This window comes from Ruditapes philippinarum, unplaced genomic scaffold (assembly GCF_026571515.1).
Source record: "Ruditapes philippinarum isolate M1 unplaced genomic scaffold, ASM2657151v2 ctg107_1_1_1_1, whole genome shotgun sequence".
NCBI classification, from domain to species: Eukaryota; Metazoa; Mollusca; class Bivalvia; order Venerida; family Veneridae; genus Ruditapes; species Ruditapes philippinarum.
Window position 1 is genome coordinate 81285 of NW_026864052.1, and position 26800 is coordinate 108084.

General features: G+C 32.0%; 1 protein-coding gene across 1 annotated transcript in view; it reads left to right on the top strand.

Annotated features, from left to right (window-relative positions):
* The window catches only part of LOC132724284 (leucine-rich repeats and immunoglobulin-like domains protein 2), a 48651-nt gene that overhangs the window by 9565 nt on the left and 12286 nt on the right, over positions 1 to 26800 (top strand). The window contains 7 exon segments of the mRNA XM_060709117.1: positions 3365 to 3436; positions 5346 to 5417; positions 6345 to 6482; positions 8435 to 8578; positions 9559 to 9702; positions 15313 to 15384; positions 19672 to 19743. Of these exon segments, the coding sequence (XP_060565100.1) occupies positions 3365 to 3436; positions 5346 to 5417; positions 6345 to 6482; positions 8435 to 8578; positions 9559 to 9702; positions 15313 to 15384; positions 19672 to 19743 (714 nt within the window).

Genomic DNA, 26800 nt, shown 5'->3' on the forward strand with positions numbered 1-26800 from the left:
GAATGATTAATTATCCCAACAGGCTTTTAAGATTATGATTACTGTGCTTAGAAAACTGTGATCAGAGACCTATTATTAAATATTAGATCTGACTAATAAGGTAATTTGAAAATATTGTTAAGAAGTACTTGTAAAGCCACCCAAACTCATCTAAGTGTATTTAACCCTGTTTCAAATACCACTTGTAATGATTTTTTTATGATTTTTTTTTGTGGGAAGTATAAGTCATGTAAAAATATTTTTAAAAAATTATAGCACATTTAGGTATTCAAGTGTAAAATCTTTAAGAAAAGATCACAGTCATTACTGCCATTTTTTCAGGTTGAGAATTCTTGGAAAGGGAAAGATGTTATTCAAGGAGTGTTAAAGGCAAATTTGAAGTTTAAACTTGTTTTTAAGTCATTCGTCCATCAATTCTTTTAATTATTCAGACATTTTGGAACTTTATTTTGAAACCAATTTTTGAGTTATCATAATTAAAGCTATTTTTATTTTTCATGTCAATTTCTTATAGTTTTAAGTTTAACTTATAGAAAAAGACGCAAATTTTAGGCTTATTATAAGGATCAGCTTTTGGCCCGGTTGTTAAGGTCGATGTTCAGAATTGGAATTTATGGCGGCCCTCATCATTTTCTCGGACGATAACTTATTTCGAATTAAGGTAGCTTATAAATTGAATTAATATCGTCCTTTTATTTTTGGAAAACTCTTGGAATATTGCATTTGGGCCCCACTTGTGAAGGTTTCTAAGGTCTACTTACAACAATAGGAAAAATTGTGTTTTTTGGGACATACAATTTAGGAATGAGTAATATTGTTATAAACTTGGTTTGTTACAGCAAGCCGTTATGGAAGCCTAGGTAGGTATTGCATTTAGTGCAACCTGGTTTCAATTCAAGGCAAATGGTAAACTTAAATAATCTAAAAATAGAAAAAAAATGGTGTTTTCCGGAGCAATAACTAGAGTTAGGAATGAGATATTGTTTATTAAACTTGGTGTATAGCAAGCTTATATGAAGACCTGGGTTGGTATTGCATTTGACCCCCTGGGGTCAAGGTCAAGGCCACCGTTACTAAAAATAGAAAAAATGGTTTTCCGGACAATAACTAGAGTTAGGAATGAGTAATTATTGTTATATAAAACTTGGTGTCAAGGTCAATAGCAAGCTTAATAGCTTATATGAAGACCTGGGTTGGTATTGCATTTGGACCCCTGAATGGGGTCAAGGTATGCAAGTATATTGAAGACCTGGTTGGTTGCATTTGGACCCCCTTCAAGGTTCATTCATCATTCCTTAAAATAGAAAAAATGGTTTCCGGACAATAACTAGAGTTAGGAATGAGATATTGTAATCAAACTTTTGTGAAAAGCAAGCTTATTTGGAGACCCCAGTTTGGGATTACAATTAATTGAAAATATTTCTTTGTACACAGTTTGATAGTTTGTGTTGAATTTTTTTCTTCAGACTACTTATTTTTTCAAAAGGTCCAAGTTGCCGGAGGGGGTATTAATCACCTCCAGTGATAAGTCTAGTTTTAGTTTGATTAAGTCTCTCCGAACAATGGCTGTAAATCATGTAACGTTTTTATGTTGGGAGGATGGCCTGCCGAGGGTATGGTTAGACAGAATGTGGTGTCCATGGGGACAGGTGAATGCTGTGTCTGATATTCATTGGCATGAAAATACCATGGAGGAATTGTGGTATTTTCAGAGTTAATAGTTAAATACCAACCAAAATCAACTATAAGTAATACGAAGGTCTCCCTCGGGACCAGAAATATTTGTCTGATCATTTTTGGCATGGAACATTCTCATATCCCTTTCCGAGTGTTTTATTTGCTTTTCATTAATACATAAAGATGGTGAAGAAATACTATTTCTCCTCATTTGATGTAAACATGGCCTGACATTTGATCTGTTAAAGATTGACGGAAAAAAATGATATAGTTTAAAGAAAGGCGATTTTTTTTCTCTTTCATACATTTAATTCATATTTTAATGGTTTCTAGATGAATTGTATTGGTTAGAAGTTCTGCCTTGAGTGTGTGTAATAAATGTGTGTAGACAGTTATACCTAGACTAGGAATCTAGTTTTCAAGAAGGTATTTTGTAGTTTGGCACATAAGGTGCTTGCGCTGTTAAAGTAAATAAACTGTTGAGTAGAGAAAGAGGAACCATATGGCCCGGACTGCACAAGTAGAGAGCGTAGCTGCCGCAGCTGCCATGTTTATAAGGCCAGGGTGAAAAACAGATATATCAAAGTCTAATGAAAATTTCGCACAAAAAGATTTTGAAGAATATTTAATTCTAATTGAAAATGAAAAAAAAATATGAAAAGATATGAAAGTATGTCTATTTAAAGAACAGAAAGAATTTTTGTAATTTATAAATCCATGTCTCTAAAATATATTATTTTGCTTATTGAAATTATTAAAATAGAAATAAAAGTTTGTTTAAACATGTGTTCATGGAAACTTTTGTAACTCTTGATTTTTAAATTTTTCATAAAATCCTGTTTTTTGAATTTCTCAGATGCTCTCCCATTTTAGCTAGAATTTGTTTAATTGCATAAATGATAGTGTAAAAATGATTATATTTTGTACCATGTATTGTGTCTCAGTATTGATTCTGGTTGTATGGGTGTTTTGTTTTTTTGCTATCAGTTGTTAACGAGCTTGAATTTTATGCGAGATGAGCAAACAGATATTTTTTTATATATAGCCTCAATGGTAATAGATGAGAATCCGCTTTGATTGAAGGATTGGGGAGAAAAAAACTTGATAGAAATTAATGATCGCCATGAAAAAAAATTGATCAGCTAGAATTGCTGCCGTGGATTGATGGATTCCCGATGCATTGTCTATACTATATGATACTGGGCTGCTGATTGATTGGTCCTCAATCTATTGTCTGCTACAGTGAGCATTCTTCCCTCGGTAAAATGCGGTGATAATCAGACCCGAAATCCTGTCCTATTTTGAATTCACTTCATATGAAAAGATACCGAAAAAAAAATTGCTCGGAATTTAAAGTAATCATTACAGCTCTAGGGCAATTTGTTTTCTTCCTGTAGTAATATTTTGTCGTTTCCAGGTCCTGAATGAGTGAAATTTTAAAACTTTTGAGGATGTGAGGAAAATGGGAACAGTTCAAATGTCCGGCACTGATAATTAGTTGAGGTGATGATAATTAGTTTGTTGACACTGCACCAAAATGTTTTTGTTTGCCTGGATAATTCAATGCATGATTACATGAGTTGTGACAGTAAAAAAGAAAATAATGACTACAGAGCCTAATTTAAAATAATGACTGGATTTAATTGATAAATGTTTTAATTCATGAATTTATTTTCTATATTTTCAGTGATATAAGCAATAATGAGATATCGTACATCAATGAGAGTGTATTTGTCAACCTTCCGTCACTTAAAGAAATGTAAGTATAGTTAAAACAAACGTATTACACAGCTGCTGGAGAAAAACAACAACAACAACACTTTAAAACACTTAACCATTCCGATTACTGAGTCGATTTATTTATCATTATAGAAATGTAAACAATAATTTTTAAGAAACTCTTGAATCCCGTCAAAAACGGCATTAGGTAGGAGTTGATGCAAGTATTAAGTCATTATGAGGTCTATAGAAGTTTATTTGAAGTCCCAAAACAACACAAAAGGCTGATTAATTAACAAAGTGAGAAATTCCTGTATTGATAATTGCATAAAAAAATGAAATAACAAAAAATATGGAGATACAAGAAAAAAATGTAAATTTAAGTGTTATGAATTCCAGGGTGATCTATTAGAGTGAATTTTATCTCTATAAAATATTTAGTCAAAGATTTGAGCGACACATTGTCTCATAATCTCATGTGAAAAATACATATAGCACTGTTAGGGGCAGTTGTAAAGTCCCCGGCAACAATGGCATTTGGTGAATTGCATCGGCAGTGTAATGATCGTTGAAAAATTCAATATGCTAAATATTGAACATTGTCTCTACTGTCTGTCATCGTAATGGACTAAGATTGGTCGTAAAATATTTCAAAATTTGTAGTTTTAACATTGAAAGTCTCTTAACAAATTCTTGATGCTCGTACAGTATTATTTTTATGATCGCATTCATTAGTCATGCAGCATCGGGAAGCTGTCTTGGGCCCAGGGAATTTTAGTTTACTGTTACTGTCGTTTATAAGGATGCTTATTTCTTATTTGATATTATCATTTTATGGCTGAGATTTACACCAACAATATACATATGGTCACTTTAGTGCAGTAACGGGTCAACTCCTTATATAATGTAATAGGAGTGAACATGTTACTGCACACAGATGACAATTTACTATTAATTGAAATACACAAACATTTATTTTTGTTACTCATAATCATTTTGTCTAAAAAAAAATTTCCAAGGATACTTAAAGGAAATTATTATTTGAATACATAAATGATGAAGTTTTATATAAGAAACTCATTTTTTCCAGCTCGTAAATCTTTTAGTTAATGTTGAGGGTTTTTTTTACTTTGGAAATCAAAAGGTTGTTTTTGCCCCTATGTTTTTATTATGTAATCTTATAATACATTATCGTAGGTTTTTGATGCTTCTCGAAGAATTCTGGAATATAGAGATTCTTTTATTGTAGCAATGTCATAACATGAAAAACTGCTTTGCAATTTGCATACGCGCAAGGAAGATTTAAGAGAAAAAAGAAGTCAAAATTTTATAAGTTGTCCATGAAAGTGGTTGATCAAAACATTGTTATCTGCAGTCTTTTTTTTTATGTTATATTTGTTTAAAAATACAGTGCTGTTGTAAGGTGTTAATATTTGCGGATAGAGGAGTTTATAGGTGAATGAATTCCTCTGTCGTGGCGAAGTATGTGTCAGTTTGACAGGCAGTATTGGTCGTAGTTAGACTAATAAATTGCCCCGCTAACGTGATTTATGCAATATGCTTTAAATGTCCGTAAAATGTTTTATGATAGCTACGGCTGAATTTGTTTGTTTTTTGTTGGGCGCACTCGCTTCAAGTGGCACACTCCTTTTTACTCTTGATATATTGTAAATTTTGTATTATTGATTTCATTATTAACAGTCCTTTTTCTAAATTATTTGCCCATCTTTAGAATTACTGACCTTTTTTTTAGAAATTATACAAATAATTTTTTATGTGCAGCAAATCGCCTGTTTGGTTTTTCCCCCAAACCAAATTTCTTTTTTTTCCCAACCAAATATAGTATATGATTATACCTACTCCAAATTCATCTGATTTTTACTGAATATTAAATTTGAAATTTTTTTCATCGTGATTTATGAGGTGTCTAAATGTCTTGTCATTTTCAGAAAAATCAACAACAATAAGTTGACAGAGATACCAGTATTAAAAGGGAATCCGGTTCTAACGCGTCTTGAATTGTAAGTATAATTCTAGGATTTTATATATGAATATACTGTCAAGTGTGCTGTAAATGGTATTTAGTATTTACTATCTATTTAGATAAGTAGCAGATCCTTTTATATGAAAACAGCAATTGTTATTAATAATAATTTCATGAAATCTGTCAAGTAGAATTTGACGCTATAGCATGGCAAATTCGCGATTCTAAAATATTTTTTTCTTTTCCCTTTTAAGAAGAGATTAAAAATATTATAAACAATCTCAAACTGGTATTTTGTGGTGAGAAATGATCATTGATGTTTTTCTATGTCATGCAATATCATACCATTCGTAACACACTGTAAATAAAGAGTTTTGCGTGTTTTTTTATGGGTTTTGTGTGCTGACATAATTATATTGCTAATTGACAAGGCAATTTTCATGAGTATGTTTTAGGGTATTTGTGTTTACTTTGAATTTCTTTCTTATATAACTAGAAGTGTTTGTGACTTGCAATACAAATAAATATAAAAGGAATATGTCTTTAACCCTTACAAATTGCTGATTTTTTTTCTAAATGGATTGGTCCTGCTTTGAATTTGGAACTGTCCATCAAGAGTGTAGGTGATTTTTGTGTCAAAATTATACTAAAATTGAGTTCTCAACAGAATAGAGAGTTTGGTCAGGGCACACAGAATGTGCAGACTGGCCTGGCTCTAGACTGGTGGGTCGACAACTCCTCAATGCTGATTGTTTACATAGATTTTAACAGATTTTGGAAGATTTTCACAGATTTTGTTTTGTAATACAAATGTTACACATCAGGTTTGGGAATTGAATGAAATTTGTGGTTTTAAAGTTAAAATATAGATTTTGTAATACAGGTTGGGAATTGAAGGAAATTTCAATCATTTATCAGTTCATATCCACATTATTTTAGTTGTGTTATTTATAATTGTTTACAGAACACATAACAAGATACATACAATTAATGGGAATGCCCTGAAACAGTTACCGCAGCTAGACATGCTGGATCTATCCTATAATGACATCAGAGACATCACAAACGCTACGTTTCCAGCCAACCTTTCTATTACCAAATTGTGAGTATACAACAAGTGGATTCATTTTTAGTAAAGAAATTTTTACAATGCTTAATATCTTAAATAGAATTGTCAGTTTTTTAATCCTGACTAAACCATTGATCATGTGACATTGTCGAGGGAAAATTTCAAAATACATGTATGCACCAACTGAATAGCAAACAGTGGTCATGTGACCATGATCAGACTACGCAATCTTGCCGGCTGATCTTGATCTAGACTGGTTGCATTTAAGTAGAATCAGTTGGCTGCAATCAAGGCAAGAGTGAAAGGAGAAATAAGAGTAAAAAAAAATATATAAAAAAAAGACCCAAGCTACTATAACTATCAATTTTAGTGTTAGCTTGGTTAATAAAATATATTACTCATGAAAAGAGGAATTACTCTCACAATAGTGTGAACTAATCATATGTGATAGCAATCTTTTCTCATATAATTGCCAGTTTCCTTTAAATATTTTATATTCTTCCATATTCCGATCTTACTTGATATACTCATTCAAAACTTGTCCGCGGCTTTAGAGGCTGACATGGAAGCGTTTAATATCAAGACGAACTTTTGTGATTTAAATCTGCCGAATAGAATCAATCAGACGCTGTGGGAGAGTATCAGTGATTTAAATGTCTTCGTCGGAAAAAGGAAAACATCCAAATAAAATCATATTGGATGTTAAATCTGACAGACTCGGGCGAAACCGAAGAAGTCTGCCAATATTCTGCAGAACTAGGCCATATTTGTTATTTATCGTGAAATAATTCCATTCGGAAAAATAGGAATATATTGATAAAACGCACAATTTCATATGAGAATCTTAATTGAAACTGTCAGTACGTTAAAATTTACGAAGACCAAAGTTGATTTAGCGCCGTGAATTTTTGCCCCTTGAAAATAATTGCTCTTTTATGCCTTAGAGTCGTGCATGCATTTCACTTACGCAATAGTTGACAAGTAATTATATCATGTAAACAAACATGTGAAACACTCGGGTGTGAAGAAACATTTAACATATTGTACGATTTGTTACATTGTAACGTGTTTCTGTAAATTTAGCATGTTACATTTTTTTGCCTCGACAGTATTTCATAATATGGAAAGTTCTTTTTTGTTTCTTTTCATCGTTATTTTTTTTTTCGGCATAAAAAAGCTTATGTTTTAACACATAGTTGTTGCAGTGTTAAATCTGCAGAGCTTCATATTTCATGGGGGTTAATACAGTTAAAACAGTTTGACAAGTTTCACAGTAAGACCTTTGTAGTATGGCGATGGTTTTTTGTGTTGCCACACACTGTGTTGTATAATGGGAGGCAAGATTTATTGAGTGATGGTGTATGATATATTGACAGAAAGTTTGGCAGGTTTTCTGCATCTCTCTCTCTCCCCCTCTTTCTCTCTTTTGCTTGTATTATCTCGCTCACATCACATGATGTGAATTTTGTATTTCATTACAATACTTTTATTGAAGTGAAAAATAAATAAATGTGCCACATCATAGTAAAAGTGTATGTAAACAATATTTTACAAAAACTTTTGATCTTTTTGCAGAGTTAAATATTTATATTTTGTTTTTTTTATATCTTAATTTCCTACATGAAAAATACTCATATGATTAATTTATAAAAAAACATTGGTACTTTGCTAACTGGGAACTTGTTGTTAACCGTAAAATGAAGAAAAGTTACATTCAAAATAAATAATAAAAAATAAATGTGATTTCTTCAGTGACGTTGTTATCTAGAAGAATTATCTAGAAGAAACCGTAACTGCATTGAAAGTTATTCAGATGAAATGTGACTAACTGAAAGTTCCGTGATACATTGCAAACATTAAATAAAATCCATATCTTGCTTTTTTCTTCAAAACAAGTGTATTATTGCTTGTTTACTTATATTTCATTTACATGTAAATAGTTGAACAGTTTCATATTTCTTTTTATTTTCTGTTCTTTATTTCAGATTTTTACGGAACAATGAGATTATTTACTTTGAAGCTGGCTGTTTTTACAATCTGACGAAACTGGAGACTTTAAAACTAAACAAGAACAAAATATCCCATATCCCTAAAGACCTCTTCATTAAACTCGCCAATTTGAAATCTTTGTAAGTGTGCAAATTTTCGTTATTTTCAACATGCTCTGTAATGAATTGTAATTGTCTTAGTTTAAAATCAAATTTTATGGACATCATTTTATGATTATTTCTCTTAAGAAGTAGATTTTCAAAGTAATGAATAATTAAAGAAAGTATTAATGTTGTCAGTTAGTATCCCTCTTTATGATTCAGAAATAATATTCAGTAAAAAAGAAGATATCTAGGATTAGAATTTTTCCTGTATTGTTCTGAAGTTATGTCTGTATGCAGATGACTAAAAATATAAAAGACAAATATCGCAATTTTATTTTGGAATTAAAGTTTTATTGAAAAAATGACTAATCTAAGTGACGTCGTCCCAAGTTTTACATGAATTTTGTGGCATCAAGTTTTTGTATCAAATATTTTTGTGGCATAAGAGAGAAGCTCTTGTTAGACTGCAGAAAATGAGTTTAAAGCCGCATGCCTTCAGATTCATGCTATATGATTCATGAACAGTTTTAAAAATGTATTAAAAAGTAAAATATTGTCAAGTAAACAAAGAAATTAATTTACACATTGCGACAGCACTTAGAATCTAAGACAATTACCAAAAAAAACCAGATCAAAATATGCAGAAATAGCCCTTACTGTAGCCCACAGTAGAAATATGATAATTACGTCAAAATCAGTCATTAAATGCATATAATATCTATCTTATTACTTAAATATTGAATCTTTTTACTTTTCTCAAATTTTTTATGTATTTTTCTCAAGTTAGATTTTCTTGAAATATTTTGGCTCATCTGGAGGCATGCTGCTTTTAAAAATTATATACATGTATGTGATCTAACAGCATTGGTTTAATGTTCTGTAACATAGCTTACTGAAAAAACTCATGTTGTATTATGAGATATTTTAATAACGTTATACTTCTTTTGATGAAAATTGTATATTCAAGAATAATTATTTTTATTATATTATATAAATTCTGGTTATTTCTATTTCAGGGACTTGTCCAAGAACCAGCTTTCCCGTCTAATGGGCTTAACATTTAAGGGCCTTGGAAGTCTACAGTTATTGAAAGTGAGGAAAAATATGATCCATACTCTAGAAGATGGCGTTTTCTTCGGTCTTGATCGCCTACAAAATCTGTAAGTTAGTTTGATAAATAACAAAGTCTGAAATTCCTTTGGTCATGACAATTACAAAATCTGTGACTAGACAGCAGGGACCTGTTGGCAGATCTTGGTTAGGGCTGTAGCATTGATAGATTCTGTATCCGCTGTCTGTATAGAAACTTAAATCGGTGTGCAAAACAGTCCCTAACTATAAACGGCAGCTCAGGCAATGACGCTGTTTGAGTTTTGATTTCATAATTAATTTGATAACTGAAATCTGTAATAATTGTAAGGTACGCATATTCGAATGGTATTGCGAATCTGTTCATGATCCAATTAAATTGGTAGAGGCATAATTACGATGCAAGTCCAAGTGTTTTGGAAGAGAATTTGTTATCCATCTTTTAGCGGCTTGCTTTTATTGAATTATGTGAAGAACTTAGCGAAAAGAATTGTTACTCTTATCGGAAATGTTCATGGAATAGTTGCATCTTCAAAGGCTATCTAATTGAGTAATTAGAGACTGAAATCTCTTTTTAACTAGAGAAAGGTGGTATCCGTGCCCAATAAAAACAGGCATATCAAACAGAATTAAAAGATCTAACAATCAGAAATATGCCTAGGTCTGACAGGTTTTGGCACCTTCACTCATATGATATGTAACTGTATATGACAACAGATAAAAGGAAACCAAATTAACCGGATAACAAAAAAATGGGGGTGGGGGGAGCGGAAAAGAAATTTTTTTCAGAGAAAAAAATACAAAACACAAACAATGTAAGCCATTAAAACTGCAGAAAAGTCTGAGTAATTTTTATCTTTTAAATGAGACTAATGTAAATGTTGAATTATACATGACATGTAATTCTAGAATGTTGAGGAGCTGATGTTTTTTTTTTCCTGAAATGGATATTCTTCTGTAGAAAGTGATACTTTAAGTTACAAATTTGCTTTTTTTTCCCCGACATTTGTTAAGTTTTTTGCCAATTTTTGGGGTATCTATGACATTATTATCATGCAGCCTGTAGAAAAACCGGAGAGACTTCGTATTTTGTTTCTTTGAGGCAAGTTTTTTTTCCCCAGATCGGTTTCTCTTGTTAGCAACATTTTTGGCTGTTTTCCATTCCGAGTATAATGAATATTCAAAATAATGGGTGTTTTCCGTGCAGAGTTTGTCCAAACTTATTGATTTTGAAGTGAGAACGGTAGAAATAGCTCCCTCTATTTGACAGGCGATGTTTGTTTCTTAAACAGTTAAGTTATTGAGATAATCCATCAATTTGCGAAACCAGTCATATGTATGTATGTATCTCCGCTTTTACATTGTTCTGTGGTAAAGTTGTGGCATTCGCATTATCAATCATTAGCGATGGTGGGACATCCTAGCAATGTTTTCCTGACACTTTGTTTTGATGCGCGATTCTGCAACTCCCATTAATTGCCGGGGCAATTCACAACCTGATACCAGTGCCGGCTGTTTTTTTAACTTCAAAGATGGCGTTCAGATGTTTTTATCGATGCTTTCTTGACTTGTTCATTGGAAAACATTCGGATTTGCGTGGATAACTAGCAAACACTGGCAGATGTTGAGATTTGGTGTTTTTAGTTGATCAGTTCTGGGCGGAAATGTTTAATAGGAACAAAAATATAAGTGCAGCTTCAAAAAGATAAAGTGAAATTTTGAAACATAATGATGTAAACAAAGTTTGAACATGCATACTGATTGCCAAGCATCATTGATAACAGATTGCAGTGCTTGTCTACATTAATAAGTTAAATGTCGAACCGCTCACATTAGACAGTTATTATGTCATTTGATAAAATATATAAGTATTTTTTAACCTTGCATTTCTAAATAAATGATGTGCATTGTTCTAGCTCAAAACTATAAGTATTTTTATATTTTTATTTAGCCTCATATGAATAAATGGTGTGAATCATGCTAGTGGCTCTTGTTCAGCTCAGCTCATTTCAACAAAAAACTTCTTTTTTACCATCCGTAGTTCACCCAGTCCAGTCGGTAGAAACCTGCATACGTGCAATTGATAACAAAGAAAACATGAGACATAGTGATTAAAGTTTTTTTTCCTGTATTTATTTCATCTCATTAAAATGTTTGTGTTTGTAACTTCATCTTTTTCATAGATTCTGCTTTATTTAGATTTCAACTTCTTTGGGTTTTTGTCTGTTTTCCATATCTCTACAAAGATAAGAGGGAAGAAGGAAAAAAGCGAATAAAAAACTTTACTGGTCACATTTGAAAAGAAACATTTAGTGCATTGTTAATTTAGTGGTACGAGGCCAAAAAGCTGTAAATACCGGGTTGTTATCTGGTACGATACAGTTATATAGCGTTTGGTCCGGTATGAGATATTCTGCTGCAAAATGTGATATGGGCCTGGATTCTGATGTAACCACCAGTCCGCATTCCTGCCCTGTAATTAAGATAGGAAGGCTGTATCATGGTGCAGTATCATCTGTAACTGAATACCCCCTTCTTAAAATATAAATACCTAACTCACCTGTTAGGTTCTAAAACCTGTACATGATAATTTTTGGAAGACAAAATAGAAAAAGAGATGATTAAATGAAATAAATAACATTCCTGTAGATTTTTATTTCAACATCTGCGTTTGGAGAGATAATTTTTTTGAAAAAGGGGAGTTAAAATTCCCAAGTCCTCAGTTTAAATTTTCACATATATTTAAAAAAAAAAAAATAAACCCAAATTTTTTGGCAGGATAGGTTTTGACACTTAAAAATGGTAGACTGTGCATTATAAAAGTCATATAATATTCTAGTTGTAAATACTGAAATCATTCATTCATTCATTCATTCATTCATTCATTCATTCATTCATTCATTCAATAGATAAACTAAAAGATTTATATAATTAATGAGACAATTTGAATATGAATTGAATTAAAAAAAAATAAAAGCTAACACATTTAATTTAAAGAATTTCAAATTAGATCATGTGTTAAGTCATCATATTATATAACTTCATATCATCCAGCCGTTAAACTAAATTTATGAATTCATTGACCAGAAATAACATAGAGGGTATCCCTGTCATAATTTCATGTACATTAGCTTGGTGATTTTTTTCCTGGTGATTTTTTAACATTTTTGTTTTCGCCCAGCTGCATCCTAAGTACAGTATGGCGTGACTACATCTGTTTACCATGGCAACATGGTACAGCTACTTCCTGTAATGAAGCTGCATTATGGGTATCATATGGTAGCCGGGTTGTAACTTATCTCTGATTTTGGCGCATAAGAAACCCCTGCACCTGCTTGGTACAGACCACACTTTGTGTTTGGCGTGTAAAATCATCTAAACATATGTTTTTAGCTTCCTCTGATATTAAATAAAACATAGATAATAAAAAAATTACCAAAAGAATGATAAACACTGATATAAAATTTTATATCGGGGCATATTAACAACATCTGTCCCTTCAATAAGTTTTTTTACAGGAACTTCTCTGTATATGCCTTTAATGTGCTGTACATTTTCAGAAAAAATACTGTGAAATATTAATTGATGATCAGAACTGATTAACGCGAAGGCCTCTCAAAGACGTGTCTTTTATAGCATCTAACTGCCGTAAATGTGTTTTGATGTTTCAGAATAGGTGGTGTTTGTTGATTTTATATAATACGAATGTGTCTCGACAATAAGTGCACGAGTTCTTTACACATAAAGCCATTCCGTATCATGATACTTTAGGAACTGGAGAAATGTAATCAGTAGCTGTTAAACGAATTGTTTGTCGAATTTCAACAAATTTTGCCAAAGTTGAGTGTCTGCCGTCAGCCAATCTGGCGTTTCAATGTTAAGTAGATATGATACTAATTATTTGAAGTCTGACATACAGACGCTAAACAAAACACCTCATTTGTTGAATTTCAGAGAAATTTGCCAGTATTGTGAGAGTTCGCGCTGAAATTTGCCAGTAAGTGAGTGCCTTTCTGCACCCCTTGTATGTCTGGCTCATTGACCCGACCTTATCACCATAGACACCTGCAGTCAGCCTGCAACTTTATAATGAGAGACTTTTATGATCGCAGAAGTGTTCTATAAGATAACTACCTGCCAAGCGAGAACTTTGAAAAAATTCCGCCGTCCAAAAAAAATTTTTTTTTCTGGGATCCAACAATGTAGAATGTTCACATGAACTGATATGATATAACTTTATTTAGATATACGGATATTGTTGATCAGTGTCTTGAACGAGGGCACATGAACTATGTTAGTGTAAGTTCACATTGAACATACCCCAGTTGCTTGTGATTTGCGAGAAAAACACATTGTGACATCAGCAAAGAATGTCATACCAGGTGTATTGAATTAGTAAAAGACGTATCTTTGATACATTTTGCCCTTCCTACAAATTTTGAATATTCATAATGCTTCTTACTCTGCCATAAACCTTATTGACTTAAACCCTTCGACCTTTATGATGTTACAAAAAGAAAGATACTGTATATATAATTATTATGACGGTTGTATCAACTGCATTAAGCACTCGGCCCCGGAATCAGCGTTTTTAAAGTCTTCTTTTTGTTTTACATTCAGATGCAATGAAAATGGCCAGGACAATTTATGTTAAAAGATGTTTTGTAACTTTAATAATAGGAATTATAATTATTGCTTAAAACAGTAGATAGAATCCTACCTTTGTTGGAAGCATGGAGCCATTTTTAGCAAGACTGAAAGTTTCAATCAGTTTGTCCAAACTTTCATACTTCATTGTCGCATATACTTTATTTAAGCAATTTTTATCACTATGTCCCTCTGGATACCAATATTCTGACAGCTCTGAAATCAGGATGATGAAAATTTATCAGATCGAGTATTGTTAGGGGTTTGATGCTTTGAAATTTATTTTGGGTATTATTATATATATGATGTCAATTAATACAAACCAAACAATTTATTTATCAGCTGGGATGCTAGAAAATTTATTGGGGGTATATGTTGTCAATTAATTTAAACAATTTATTGGCTGGGATGGGATAAATTATGCTTGCAGTGTTGTCAAATTAATAGGAGTGAAATGAGAATGAGATATATTTAAGACATGCAACCTTCATTGTATCTAGTGTGTGTCATGTTAAATAGATACAGAAATTGTACAGGCACCTGGTTTTCATTAATGCAGGGAAAACCTTTGATATCGATGCTTCAACTTTTCCTTCGGTACTTTCTGAGGAAAGAAAAAGGTGATTTTGATAACAAGGTGTAGTTTTTGTTGCAGAAATTACAAAATACGTTGAGAAAAAATAAAAGATATTTTGTGGTTTTTGTTATTGGTTTTTGTTTTTTGCTGGTGTTAATCATTTTATTTTTGGTGTTTTTGTTTGTTTGTTTTTTTGTGGAAAAAAAACTTAATGAATTTTATTGATAATAAATTTCTTTGTTGGGGTTTCCCATTTCTAAATTAATGATAATTAATAAAAACTATTTATAATCCACAAAATGGTGCCCAAAACAGTCAATGACTATTAAAGTACATTATTAAGTTGTTGTCAATAACGTTTTCCACCATTTTAATGAATGAAACAACCAAACCTGTTTGTTTAAAGTATGAAAAAGAAATATAATATTGTAAAATGATAATGTTTTGTATTTTACAGGCAACTTGATGAGAATAACCTGACAACAATATCACAGAACTGGCTGTATGGTTTAAACAACCTTAAAGAATTGTAAGTGTTTTAATTATCTATTTTACATTGCTTGTCTTTGAGATTCAGACGGTGAGCATTGCCAGTGATAATCTTTAATTTGAAAGCATGTATCCATGATTGCTGAAATTTCTGATGAATGTGAGGAAGTTGTCACTGTTGTTTGGAGATTTTTCTTCTGGCTGTGTAATCAGTAGGAAACAAATTGACTCTGTTTTAGTTTGTTTAGACATGGTGTCGAAAACATAGGCCAGGTCCTCGGGGTACAAACTTTATTTTGGCAAAGTCTACAGGGTACAAACTTTATTAATTTCTTAATTCTGTTTGTTCATGAGGTGGAGTTGAATTTTGTGAAAATGTAATTTCAAGATATAATTATTTATGAATATTAAAAAGGAATGCTTTATGGAAGTGTGATGTCTGATTTTGTTTTATTCAGTGTTGTTTTATTTGGATATTATGATCCTGTATAAAGTACATATCTATAGGGTGGAAAAAGATTCAGTTCAGATAGCAGTTGCCCTATATGTTCTTTTTTGTCAGTTCATGTATCATAAAGTAATTGCCGGCAATAAATGCTTTACACATTTTCATGACAGGCACACAAGAAAATTTATATAAAACAGATAATATAGGTTCTCGTCAAATAACAGTAAAGTCAAGTACCTGAACCGAAATGGTTGAATAGTGGCGTGCCTTTAGTACAATGTTACCCATTTATTATCGTAACATGCAAACCTTGGAAAAAAGAGCTTCCATATGTATTTTATTCCCGTTTTATAGAAGCATTTGGCAAAAAAGGGGAGAACGAATGGCTTTATATAATTATTATTATTCGTACTCTCATATGCTCGTTGTCTGGGAATACTTACGGCTTGTTTTATGTTGAAAACAGAATGTTGTGTTTTGGTAAGTAATCCAGTATGAGAAAAATAATGCCACATTGTAATCGTAATCTGCTCAATAACAATACTATATAACTTCGGAAGATTTGTTATAAAATATGAAGTCCATTTTCTGCAAACTTTTTAAAAATAATTGGTTCATGTACGCGTGTTTGTTTGTAATTTGTTTTGATATTTTTCCCATTTAAAAAAAATTAAACTTTGATGTAGAAAAGTACTTTTTCTTTAAAACAAACATTCAAGCAGAAGGAACGGTTTCTTTTAATTTTGGCACAATGCTTTAAAGATGTTTTTTAAGGGAATTCGTGCCAATTGAAAGAAATCAAAAGAAAGAAAGCGGATGGGGTAAAGGGTTTGTTATAGCAGGTGTACAGGAAAAATCAGACAAGCCGTAAGTTTTGTAACGATCTAATTAAAATTGAAGGCACATTTTAAGCCAATTTACTTCGATGTTTTGGCAGGTGTGGGCATTGTAGGTATATAGGTGTGAATACAAACACCTGGAATATATATCGGCAAAAATGTCAATAAACAATATTTTGGCAAGATGTCTTTTAATACTAAGTATGGTATGTGAAAATTGCCAGTTACATGTTAGAAATTACGGCTAGGAAATGGGAGTTTGTGTTTTATGATTTATTTCGTTTGGTTTGTTAATAAAACCGAGTTTATATAGAAAACGGTACACCTTTAATCTGTCCATTAATCTTAATTGGTAAATATGGGCGAAAAAATAGTACTTGTAGTAAATTTATAGTCGCACAGTTATTAAAAGGCTTTGTTGGTAAATGGGGAAAGCTCTTTTGCATTTTATGAATATTTTTATTTTTAACAGGCCTGAAAAGAAACTTTTTTTTAACAGCATCATTTGAAAGCTTATCTTTTCAAAGCATCAATAAACATGTATTGTAAAGAATCAAAATTTCATATTATGCAAGGCTTAATGGAACCGATTTATTGCTAGTATTGTACTTGTGCGAGCTACAAATTTGAAAAGAGACAGAAATGTGCATGAAATATCGTACAACATTATGAGCTTATTGTAAGGCAGTCTCGATGAAATAAGAACATTAAAATTGAATTTATGTAATATAACATGGGGTTGCGATGTTTTTATTGCCGACGTGTGTTTTCAGTTTTTTTAAGGAGAATTTTTTTATTACTTGTTTGAAATATATGTAACAAAGGAAATATAAAGTAAAAATTATACATTTGTCAATAAGATAGGACAAAAAAAAATTAGATAGGACAAAAAAATGAATTCTGTTACTGTTATAGCAATAATACAAGAACTAGTAATGTCATGAACACGGCATATAAGCTTGTGTAAATTTTAGTCAAACTAGGTCCATATCAAAAGGGAACTAGTGTTTGGTTATTGTACCAGATACAGAAGTTGATGAAATTGTTTGAATACTTCCCTGATTATCATACCAATAACAAGACTGTTAGTGTATGGTTTTTGAATGAGATGTGAATGCTTGCTGGTGAATGAATAAACATTGAGTTCTTTTGATACTTTGGGTTCCTTTTTCCTCTTGGCTCGCTTGGTTATCTCATTAAAGTCTCCAGAACAAAGTTCCATTTCTGGTGATTTGATTCTCATATCTGTGATTTCTTCATTCTTCATGCAGCCATAGTACTTCTAATGAGCTGAGCAGGTTCTCAAAATATAAACAGAGGCTTCCTTTTCCCCAAGACTTGGCTGGTTTTTGAATAATAGTAGAGAAATGCAAAGAAAAGAGAGAAAAATTGGCGCAAATTAGATGAAAGACGGATCAGTTTTGACACTTGAGATGATAAGTTTTGACAATTCTCGATTGATCGCTTCTCCAGGTGTGAGGGGTGGGGTAATTGGTTTTACAGTCGGACAGAAGTGGGAAAATATAGCCAGTTTTATGTTGATATGGTCTCAAATTCATGTTTTGTAATTGCTAAGTGAGCTTGATTTTATTTTATTTTTTTCAGTGACGAGGTTTCATGCCTGAGCCATAAAAAATATGTTGCCATTTTTATTAGTATAAATGTTATGTTGAGAAAAAAACCTTTGTAATTTTCATTTATTTCTCTGTTATGACATGGCAGAAAAAATTATAACAATTACTCATTAATTACTTCTGACATACGGAACATTTTTTTCCCCCCTTTCGCCAAGGATCTGTAGTGTTGCCATGATGAATGTCATTCCATTTTCAGTCACAACAGCGGAATGAAATGGTTAATGAAATTTTCATCGCAACTTCAGATATTTTAATTCCGCATTAAGGCGAAATTCAATGCTGTATTCCTTTAAATCTAATTCAAATGGGCCCAAATAATGCGATCCTGAGTAACGGTTGACTGGTTTTCTGTACTACACAAAGTTACATATTGGATAACCGGTACAATCAAAGGTCCAGATTGAATTTACGAAATTAAACCTGATGTTCATTGAAACAGCATTTTTCTATAAATTTGAGACCTTAATTACACACACAGAATAGGTTTCTTGATGTGTATGTAATGAAGATGTTTTGGTTTAGTTTTAGAAGGGTTAAAATCTACATCTATAAAAATGTACATGAGAGGTTGTTGGAAGGGACGACTTTTTCTTGTTCCTAAAGGCCTTTTGCCCATACCGTGCTCAATTTCTGAAATGGACTTGTCCAGCTTCCATGTTTGAAACTGTCCATTATCAATTTTGGGGGTATCAAGATGAAGGTTTGAAGTTAGTCAGCTAGTTTTATAGAGCCTGGAGTGCCTGCCTGTGCCACCAATGTTAAGCCAGTGGCCAGTATAGACTTTGGTGCTAATATTCACTGTCAATTTAAATGTTGATATCAGTTATTAAGAGTAACAGTAACTATGCAAAGTAGAATAAGCAGTGACTGATAATTTATATATAATTATACAAGTTATTAATTATTTGACAACCAATATCAAACACAACTTTTTAACTACTTTAAACAAATCCAATATATTTTGTTATTAGCTTTTCGTTAGACTTCGGAGCAGTTGTTTTATTGCGTTTTGATGTTTGTATGTACGAGTTGAAGCAAATGAAGCTATCTCCTCTTTGATGGTGCATGTGATCTGCCCCATTTGTTGTTTGTCAGAGGCACCAGTCTATCACGTATATAAATAAACAGTTTATTGCTGCTTGGAAAAACGAGCCTTAAGTAAACCTATTACAGGGTGTTGATTGAAATAGTGAACCTTTTCCACAGGGGAAAAAAAAAGACTGTTAAGAAGTTTATGGGAAAATAAAAAGCCTGTTTGAAGCATTTTAGAAATATTACTATTGACAGATTGAATGTATCAATGGATTTATAGTTACTAGTCTGAAATTGTAACTATGAATTTACAAGTTACGCAAATTTTTATGTGAGTATGATATAATAATTGATTTTTATTCTGATTTCAGGTCGGTTTCTCATAATAAAGTGAACAAGATAGAGTCGAAGGCCTGGGAGTATGCCCCACATGTTGTTACCCTGTAAGTATTATCTTACTTCACAAAATTATCATTATTATCATGATCAAAATATTTATGTATTAAAAGTACGAAAGTGAAAAAAAAATCCTATGCTCTAGAGGTTAAGAAACATTAAACACCATTTTCACCAGTATCACTTGTGTCATATTTATATTCATCATCATCATTATCATCATCGCCATCATCATCATTGTCATGATCATCTTCATTATCATCAACACATCATCATCATCATCATCAATGATTTATACTTCTTATTATCATCAACATCTTTAAATTGTTACAGTTATTATTTTCACCATTTATCATCATCACCATCATCACCATCATCATCATATTGGTCATCACTTCATGTCTGGATCAGTACTGTTGAATCAGGTGACAAAATGTTTTAATACATTTACAACAAACAATGATGAACAGTTTTACCATTTCCTTCTTTTATAGCATTCTCTTTTAAAAGCCATCATTGTGGTAAATTTTAGTTCCAAATGAAAAAAGAATTTGCTAGAATATGTGACGGCAGTTGTGTAATCATGTTCTCGGAATAAACAAGCCACCGCGAAATCGTGAATTTATTGTGACAGTCAATTTGGAAGCTTTATAAACATATGCTGGAGGGAGGTGTGATGATTTCCATCACTTCGCCACTTTTATCTTGTTGCGTTATTACACATCATTACTGCTCTTTATGAAAATAACAAATTGTGTATTAATTGTACAGGTTTCAAGGTGTTTATGTTGTTGAACCTCTCCGCAGGAATCACTTCAAATGTCTGCCAATCCAAGCACCATAATTTTCAACAGAAATCTCAGTTCAGATTTCAATTTCTCTAGTTTCTAGGAGATATTTGTATGAGGATGATTGTGCTTTGTTTGTTTGTAATGTAACAAACACTATGACTGTCCTCTGATATAGCAGAACAAGTCGAGACAATTTTTTGTTCAATTTTCTAAATTTGAAACTTGACTAGAATAATTACTTTCTTTTTATTATGCATTTCTTTTCTTTTCCATTTATTTTTAGTCAGTTAAAGACATGGGAACGAAATTGTCACATTAAATTTTTGAGCTTTTATCAATTTTAATTATGTGCGATTTTAAATTTAAAATCTTTAGTTTTCTTTTATAGAAATTCAGAGAAGAGTTAGGTTATTCTAATTGACGGTATTCTTAGCTACTGAAACATAAGCTAAAATTGATGCTTATGAATTGCAGTTTTAAAGAAGTGTTGATTCTCGAGGTAATATTGTTAAGTTTGAAGTGCTACTTCGTAATTAAGGCACTTTGTAGGCAGAATTTTGCCGGAAGCTAAAACCAGTTGTTAAGAAATTAATGATTTTTAATGTTTTTAAGGTAATGAAAAATTCTCACATTTTAGCGATTGAGGTTATTTCGCTATGAGAGAAACGTGAATTAATGGCGGATGGAATGACTGTTAACGGCATTATAGACAGCTGAGTTTAATAAAGACTCGGGCGTTCATATGTATTCATAGTTGTTATATGTTTCTATGTATGTGCATGCCATATGTGTTAACGTAGTGCACGGTAGAGGGAAGACAAGTTCGGATTCATTTCTTGTTAATTTAAACAGTGTTCAACTCCCCATGAGTTTATTTATGCTTGTACTCATTGTTTGTTTAATCATTTCCGTTCAAGCGTTTTATGGTCATTTTATGTTCACAGGGAAATCTTACCTTCAAAACAGGCTATTGATGAAGGTCTGTGAACCGAAGAAAAATCATTTGGTGTAAACATTATACAATTTATGAGAAAGAATGATTCGAGCATCCAAACAAACCTTGCTATTCATGAAAATGCAGAATCTTATTAACATTAAAAAAGAAAAATGCACGTATATAAACACACAAAAAAATAATTCATAAGCTTATGATAGTTATAAGGAAAAACAAAAATCATCGAGATATAGTGAAAATTATGATAGGCACATCAGCAGAAAGGTTGTAGTCATCTTAAAATTAGTAAAAAATCGAATTAGAAAATATTTGTTAGCGAGATATTTCAGTCATCTGCCGGGAGTTCTCTTTCAAATTTGTAGAAGAATTCATCTGAAGGAGAGACATGATCAATGTATAATAAATGGTAGCAAGATAGATAATTTTCACTGCCTGTATCTCGTGAATTGATACCCAAGTGTGGCGAAATTCATTTCAATCATATGTGTAATTATTGTAGCTGCATGCTAGATTTGATGCTGTATTATACATATTCTGATGCAAATGACGGATTTGTAAGCGTCTTTTATGATGTTAATTTCATCTGGGCCATGTATGATTAGTGGCAAGTGACACGGAAACCCAGGGGGCGTTGCTCGTACATGATTATGAATTTTTCCTCTTTTGATGAAATGTTTTTTTACCACCAAAAAATGTTCATGTTTTGGGAAACTTTAAATCCAATATGAAAACGCACGATTTCGCAAATATGGTTTGATAAATCACTGCTTTTATTATACATGATAAAACTATTTTAGATTCTAAATGAAATAAAGAAAAAAATCTTTTTCAATCATAATCATTGGGTTGAGATACATTTATTTTGGTTTGATTTTCAAAGTCTTTACAATATTTACTGATGATCAGTTCTGATATTGGTTGTTTTAGGTTTAGAGTGCCACTGACAATGTAAATTTTGAGCTAAACAGGTGTAGTAGGCTGTAGGTGCCCCTCCTTACATTATTTCATGCACAAAGTGGGCACCTGAGTAGAATCACCAACCTTCTGTAAGCTGCCTTGCTGGATTGCTTCTTCTGACACACAAATCTTAAATCCTCTTATGGGATTCAAACCAACAGCACTGTCAGGTTGTAGTGATGTGATGTTTGCAACCTAAACCAGTCTGCTCTGGAGGCCTCTTGACCAGTACTTGGTCAGATGAGAAAACATAGCTGGCACAAACAAATCAAATGAAGTTGTAGACACCTTAACCATAGGCCACAGGTTCTAGTATTTCCAAGAGGCAATGACAATTCCTTGGATATTCCAAATTACAATGATGTGTAGTTTTTCAGGTCTGAAGGTCTGACATTAAGAAAAAAAAGTATCATTTACACCATTCAAATTTAAATTATTGTTTCAAGTCTGTAATCTGTTTTAATTGCAGTCATCAAAATGGCGTATTTTTTATTAAATTTCTAGGGTTCTGGTCGCTAAGTAAGATTTATTTCCTTACAATATCCGCCAATAGGTTGAAGGAATTTTGATGTTATGAATAGTTATGAATAGTTTTGTATATTAAGATGGGGGAAAAATATAGATAATTAGTCATAAATTGTTCAGTTAGATGGAATCGAGAGATATTTAGTCTATGAATTTCTAAGTTTGTCCCAGCATTAAGGAAACTTTGATTCTATTTATTATTCTGTCTGTCCAAATAATAATTATGTCTACAGGTCTATTGGCAGGGAAAGACTTTAATCTATCGTTGGCATCGAACTTTATTGTTCTCGTAAAAAAAAATTACAAAAAAACGTTTTTGGCTGAAATAGAAAATTAAAAAATTCAGGGAAACTTTATAGCAAGTCCACGATCTCTGAAATTTATTTGAATACATAAAATACTTAAGATGTGCTTCACTTAAATTTTCTTTGCCCCTCTATAAATAAAGATGCTTATAAATTGAATATAGAAATTGGAAATAATTTATACAACACCTAAAGTGAGAGATTGAGGAGGGGGGATTGGAGCAATTGTTTGAATTGTTTGAGGTTTGTTGTTAATTGTTTCAAATGATAATATCCGGAAATGGGAAAAGTTTTCTCTTTTAGAAGGGTGCATTAGCTTTTACCAGAAAACCTTGATCTGTTGAAAGGAAAGAAGTAGGGGTCTTGTAATGCTTCACAGTAAATAGAAATTAATTGCTTTATTAGAGATGTTGAATTTTAATATATTTCTCAATTATTTTTTTTTATCCTTCTTTACTGAAACAAGATTGAAATTGTATTTCTATATTTACAAAGCTTTCTTTGATCACTAAGTAATTTCCATGATGGAATTGTTGATTTATTGAAAAATTGGCTCTTGCATGCTCGTGTGTCTGTTTAAAGTGGAGTCAGAATATCCAGGGGGCCTTTGGTTGTCAGTTTCTTTGGCACAAACCTAGTGGTCATGGGGTTGAGTTTTTCTCTGGCCACAACCTAATGTTTCCTAAATGGAACCTGTATTGGTCAGTTCTGGCAGGGGACTTGAAAGGGGTTTATTTCATTTGTACTTAATTAATACTGATCTGAAATATCGAGCTGAATAGGAATTGTAAGGCTACATGTGTTTGTTGTCTTTAGGGGTATGTTCTTGGGTTCTTTAGGGGTATATGTGGAGGAAAGTTGTTTTTATGCATGTTTTTCGTGTTTTACGAATGGTTTTATTTGGGAAGGTTGTCAATACCTAGTATATGGGAGTATGAAGTACAAAAATAAGTGCAGTAATAAAGGTGTAAAAATGATGATGTTCAGATGTATGGGAAGTGTAGTTTATAATGTTGGTTATAATGTTTTCCTAGGAAGACCGCCTGGTTATTATATACAGGGCATAATGTGGAGTACATCTGTTAGTTGACTGTATATTGAATAAATAAACGTGAGATGGTTCGTATGTTCTTATATCTACTCAGTATGCGATACTTTCCACCTGTTTGCTAAATGTTTCGCAGCTTTTGGGGTAGACGGAAGGGCTACACAGGGGGTGCTTAGAGGGGGGTGTAATAATTGATTTATGCATATGTTCGAAATGGGGCTTTTTGTTTGTTCTTAAACTGATTGTTAAAAAAATTTAATCATTACGGTATCTCATAAAATTGAAAGAAATGGTGGTTTAAACGATAATTAACAAATTTTATTGATGTTGTTAAAAGCATGAAATAGTCCCGCCCCTTTCCTGCAGTGCTTATTTTGTTCGCAGCTCAAGCATCTTGTTTTCTCGGAACAAAGTGTGTATCAGTTTATTGAATTGCGGAAAGGAAAAAAAAATACATCCCACAATAAAGTTATTATAGATCATTTTATGATGCATGTGTGCTTCTTGTCAGAAAATTTATTAAAATTTTTCCGAATTTTATTGTGCATATGCGTTACTTTTTCGGGATATTTTTGAATTCTTATTTCAAAATTTAATTTGCAATTTATAATATGCAGCTGTATTTATTATACTCGTAAAATATATAATTAGGGCCTATTTGGAAGTAATTGATAATAGCGCAGGGAGGCGCTGATAATTTGGTAGATTTTAATCGAATACTGAATTGTATTCAGACCTTTCATTCTTTCCGGAAAAAACTTGCCTACTCTAGAATAAGAATCTTAATCGGGCAAAAAGTTATTTTTTATTGGTCACGCGCATTTAATCAGCAACCCATTTTCTCTTAATTTGCGTCTGTAAAAAAGTTGATTATTTGCACCGATAGCGAGAAAATTAAATTTGATCCCTTCTGACCTAACCATGTGCAGTAATTTAACATGCATATGTATGCGTAATTATGCATGCTAAAATAATGAGTGTTTTATATGATTTTGTAATTTTCCTGCCACCTGGTGTAATGTGGAACTGTTGCTAAATACTGTTGCAGAAGTCACTTTCGTAATAATTCCAATAATGAATAAATTGTTACGCAAATGCGCCAAAGTGGTTTTTGCTCCCAGTTTTATTATGCAACAATAAAAGGCTGTTCGGTAATTATTAGAATGTCAAACTATGAATATGTAAAAACACTTTCCTGTAAATTATTCTTCTGCTATTTATTATTGTATAAGGATGGTGTAATTATTAATTAAAATCTGTATTAATATGTCCTTTGACAGAAAGTCTTGTCAGTGATTGATATTTAATTTTGAAACCGGTGTTTCAGCGAAAGCCTTTGAAATCTCACGATCTAAAAACTGTCCTTGAGTTATAGGAAATAACCATGGTTTTGTTGTTGTTTTAATGATATTCCACTGTTATTATTCAAACTTAATTAACATCCCTGAATGAGGATCCTCACAAGTTTTAGAAAAAAATTGTCTTAATTTCTTAAAGAAATTGCTGATAATGCGCGAGTGATTTTTTTTTCTCCATTTGTTTAAAAGGCGAACACTATGAATGTTGCAGCCGATGAGGAGCCATTCTTAAAACAAACAAAACCGACCTGACGTCAAGCATACAACTTCATTAACATTCTTAATTTCGCTTTTAGCACCATCCCCCCACCCTCCAGGACTTAATTATTCCAGAGGACTCAACAAAAAACATAATTCTCATGTTTTTTTGTTTTTTTTTGTTTTGTACTATAATCACCATATTCTCCAGCTGCCGAAAAGAACTAGTCAAAATTTTTACCGAGTGTCAGAATTTTTTTTTCTCACATAGAAATGCCAGGATGGGTAGTTTGTATTAATTTGTTATTACTAGCACATTATTGTGGGTACTTACTATGGAGAAGCTGTCATCTTCCAACATAAGTGGTATCTGCACTGTAAGCCTGTAATTCTTGTAGTGTTTTATCTATGCTGAACTATTACTGTGTACAAAAGCCACCATCATGTCCAGAACATAGTCTACAAGTGTCTTCAAAATTATCATTGCCATTGTCAGAATTATCAGTACAGGTCATCATCATTATCATCATCATCATCATTATCATCAACAGTTATGGTGTATTCACGAGTTCTATTCATTTGATACAGACTTTCACTTGTGTAAACTTCATCATCATCATCACAATCATCAATCATTAGTCATTATGAACTGAAATGTTATTATCATCATTAATTTATCATCAATAGTTTATATATTCTCATTGCACTTGATATATAAAAATTATTCAAATCAAATTTCAAATCATTATCATCACATCATCATCATCACTCCTCCTCCCCATCGTCATCATCATAATTGTGTTAAAATTTTATTTCAGCATCATTAAAGTTCATTATAGTAATTTTCAAATTTCAGAATGTCACTTTTATCAACAAAATTATTTTGAATTAAGAAAAAAAAAGAAAGAGCAAAACTTGGTATTCATCTGATATTTGTAAAGTTAGTGAGGTGAAATAGCTATTTAAA